Source organism: Mastomys coucha, unplaced genomic scaffold (genome assembly GCF_008632895.1).
Source record: "Mastomys coucha isolate ucsf_1 unplaced genomic scaffold, UCSF_Mcou_1 pScaffold3, whole genome shotgun sequence".
Lineage (NCBI taxonomy): Eukaryota > Metazoa > Chordata > Mammalia > Rodentia > Muridae > Mastomys > Mastomys coucha.
Genome location: NW_022196909.1, coordinates 67841267 through 67845300, shown reverse-complemented (window position 1 = coordinate 67845300; position 4034 = coordinate 67841267). Strand labels below are relative to the sequence as shown.

At 39.5% G+C, this 4034-nt stretch overlaps 1 protein-coding gene across 19 annotated transcripts in view; it reads right to left on the bottom strand.

Annotated features, from left to right (window-relative positions):
• Positions 1–4034, bottom strand: part of Kcnh8 (potassium voltage-gated channel subfamily H member 8) — a 413545-nt gene that overhangs the window by 80101 nt on the left and 329410 nt on the right. For all 19 annotated transcript variants that reach the window (XR_004112587.1, XR_004112585.1, XR_004112584.1 and 16 more), the window contains one exon: positions 2270–2484. Coding sequence is in view for 3 of the 19 variants with exons in the window: in XM_031348795.1 (XP_031204655.1) it covers positions 2270–2484 (215 nt within the window). In the remaining 16 variants the exon portion in view is untranslated. The remainder of the gene's footprint in view (positions 1–2269; positions 2485–4034) is intronic.

Below are 4034 nucleotides of genomic sequence, written 5' to 3'. Positions count from 1 at the left end.
CCAGATGTCCCTCAACAGAGGAATGGATACAGAAAATGTGGTACATTTACACAATGGAGTACTGCTCATCTATTAAAAATGATGAATTCATGAAATTCTTAAGCAAATGCATGGAACTAGAAAATATCATCCTGAGTGAGGTAATCCAATCATAAAAGGCACACATTGTATGCACTCACTGATAAGTGGATGGATATTAACCCAAAATACCCGATACAATACACAGACAACATGAAGCTCAAGAAGAAGAAAGACTAAAGTGAGGGTGGTTTCATTTTTCTTTTAGAAGGGGAACAAAATAGTCATAGGAGCAAATATGGAGGTAAAGTATAGAGCAGAACCTTAAGGAAAGGTCATCCAGAGACTGTCCTATCTGGGGATTCATCCCATATACAGTTACCAAACCCATATAGAATTGTGGATGCCAAGAAGTGCATGCTGAAATGAGCCTGATATGAATGTCTCCTGAATGGTACTGCCAGAGCCTTACAAATACAGAGGTTGATGGTCACAGTCAACCATTAGACTGGGCATGATATCCCCAATAGAGGAGTTAGAGAAAGGAGTGAAGGAGTTGAAGGGGTTTGCAACCACATAGGAAGAACAACAATATCAAACAACCAGAGCTCCCAGGGTCTAAACCATCAATCAAGGAGTACACATGGCTCCAGTTGCATATGTAGCAGAGGATGATATTATCAGGCATCAATAGGAGGAGAGGTCCTTGGTTGTATGAAGGCACAAATGGGAGGAGACGTCCTTGGTCCTATGAAGGCTCCATAGATGCCCCAGTGTAGGCGAATCAAAGGCAGGGAAGTGGGAGTAGGTGAGTGGGTGGAAGAACACCCTCATAGAAGCAGAGGGAGGGAGAATGGGAAAGGGGGTTTTCAGGAGGGGGGAAACCAGGAAAGGTGATAACATTTGAAATGTAAATAATTATCTAATAAAAGTGACATGCTCTACACTTTAAGTGTTGTTAGAAAGAACACAAATTTAAAAAACTTATGTTGATTAGCTTGATTTGTGTATTTCACAATATATGCACATTTTAAAATATTATGTTATAGTTCTTAAAACTCATTTTTACACTATCATGTACCATTTACAAATGTACCACCTTGGGCTTTAAGATTCAGTCTATTACATGAGATGCATGGGAGCTATTTTAAGACAAAACTTTCAGTCAACTGTATTCATTAAACTTGGGTTTTATTTTTTCTCACATGCTGTACTAGCCACCTACAAGTGTGCAAAACCACAGCCACTCTGAATCTGTTTGTTCTCCTAAAGATATGGATCGACACTTATCTTAAAGATTGTTTTAACCAATAAAATGCTTTGTATAGGAAGAGTGCTTGGCATGATAGGTAGTTAGTGATATTGACCCTGGCGGTTTTTATTATGGTATAAATGAATGGGGTGTCATATATTTATCTAACATCACTTATATCCCAAACCTAGAGGAAAGAATATGCAATGACCATTTTTCTATCTTTTTTTCAAAAGACAGAATGTTAATGATTATACAAAATGTCTGCATAATGTGGATTAGTCAAAACTACATTTTTTTTTAAAATATTGAGTGCTGCAAATATCTGAGACAAGGCAGTGACTGTTACACATTGAGCTGCATGCTCTGGCTTGCCTTCCAACAATCATTCTTATTAAGTTATTATTGCTGACACATCTAATGAAGTCATGTTCATGATCAGCCTAAACACAAGGCACAGTATAGTACATATTTTGACAGGAAAGCTGTTTGTATAAACTGAAACATGAAGCAAATATATAATTGCATAAAATGTTCATTATGCTTTCAGTTTGACAGTTGTTGGCTTGAATCCTTTTATGAAAATTTGGTCACTCTGAGATAGATTGTTTGGGATACCATTTTAGCAAAAAATTAGTTTCTAGCAAATTCCCTGTCTAGTAGTTGAAAGCCTGAACAGTGACACACACCAAACTCTGACCTGCATACTTTCTCTAGAAATCTCCAAATGTTGGAGCCATCACTTATTTGCAGCTAAATTCTGCATATCACTGAAACTGCAATTAGAAATGAGTACATGGAAATAATCAGGCAAGAAACTGCCTACAAATAGTACTTCCCTGGCACGTTAGCAAGGAACTCCGGACCCTAGCTAATTCATCAGTTAATGAGGGGCTGCATGTCTTACCTGCAGAGCCTTTTGAAAGGGAGGTTCTGACATTTACCTCTGCTGTTGTATTTGATCCCCAGAACTCTGTGCTAATTGCCAAGGGGACTTACATCACTCTCATGACCTTCTCGAAGGTTGTATGTGAGATCGTGCTGGATGTCTTCTACAAATTTGTGTGCATACTCTGGGTAAAGACCCAGCACCTCAAAGAGACCTTTCAGGATGATGCACTGTAGATCACAGTAGGTCAGCGCCTTCACATCAGCGTTGGTCTTGATCACTTGGTCTTTAATTGATAAATTTGCTCCAATTAAATCTCCCTTCCCTAGGAACAGTTAAAAAGAAATAAAAGGAGCCATATCATTTTGAAGAAAAGCGAACCAAACTGGAGCCCAGTCACCTTATTTGACTTACAGACCCCGTTTCTCTCAAATTATATGAAAAGAGAAGATCATCAACAGCTACTCAATTTCAGCAAGACTGGGAGTTGGGGCTCAATTGCTTTTTCATTGGGGGATTCAAGATGTTAACACCATCAGACATTGTTAGATATTCTGCAGTAGGTAAAACTGTCACTCAGTTGTGAGCCCTGGTCTAGAAGACATAGCTGGATGACTTAGGCATCACAAATTATCCATGACCTCTAAGCAGATCTCTGGAAGGACTTGGCAAATGATCTTGAACCAGTCAATTTGACACAGTCACTTTAACTATCCAAAGGGGTGCTGATAATTTTTTCTGGGTGGAAAAAAACGTTCTAATCCTCTCAGGTCAGTGCATCAGGAAGCATACTGGGTAGAGTCCAGGACTCTTGGTAATAACAGGAGTGTGACAGTTCACAGACAAAGGTTCCGTCATTTGTTTGTGATCATGTCTCCAAGATGGACAGGGGGGTAAAGTGGGCTGAAGCTCTCTGTATCCCTCTTCTAAGTCAGGAAGAAGGAGTAAGGGCTGAACATTGTGGGTCAGAGTTTGCATGTAGCAGTGTGTAACACAGGAGCATGGCTCCCAACTGTTCTCTATGACAGTGTAAGAATGTCCTTCCCCACCCAGACAGGATGTGAATAGACAAAAACTAGCATCTCACATGACTACTCATGGGACCCATGTGTTCCAATCCCCCATGATGTCTGACAGCAGCACTGCTGGCTACAATACTCCTGTTACAGTACTGTTGTCTATAGCACTGCTGGCTACAATACTCCTGTCTATAGTACTATTGTCTATATCACTGCTGGCTACATTAATTAGGGTGCATTCTGGGACCTAACTTGCTTGATAAAATTTGTTAATGATCTAATAATGGACAATTTTATTTTTTAAATTTTTTAAGTAATTTCAAGAGTGGAAACCAGTATCAGAAAGGAGGAATAACTTCAATCTCCAAAATAAAAATTCACTCATTTTAACTTCTGATGTACTTTGACACAACCAAAGTCACCCAGAAGATAAGAAGAAACCTTTAATTATTAGACAAATTTGGGCTAGGGGCTGGAGGAACAGGAGTACATTCACAGGCAGCTCTAGGCACTGGAGTTAACTTAGGTCTCTAGTGATAGGCTTCTGAGTCTGTTCAAAGAGAGCATCATTCTCAGGCATTAGCTACAATTATCAGAATCACCTTTTTGCTATGTAGTAAGCAACCAAAACCAGCTGTGTAGTCCTCAATACTGAGAAAGACATGCCACTGAAGTATTTCAAGCGGGCTGGAGAGATGGCTCAGCAGTTAAGAGTATTGGCTGTTCTTCCAGAGGCCCTGAGTTCAATTTCTGGCAACCACATGGTGGCTCAAAACCATCTATGATGGGATCCAATGCTCTCTTTTGACTTTCTGATGTACATGCACATATAACACTATATATATATATATATATA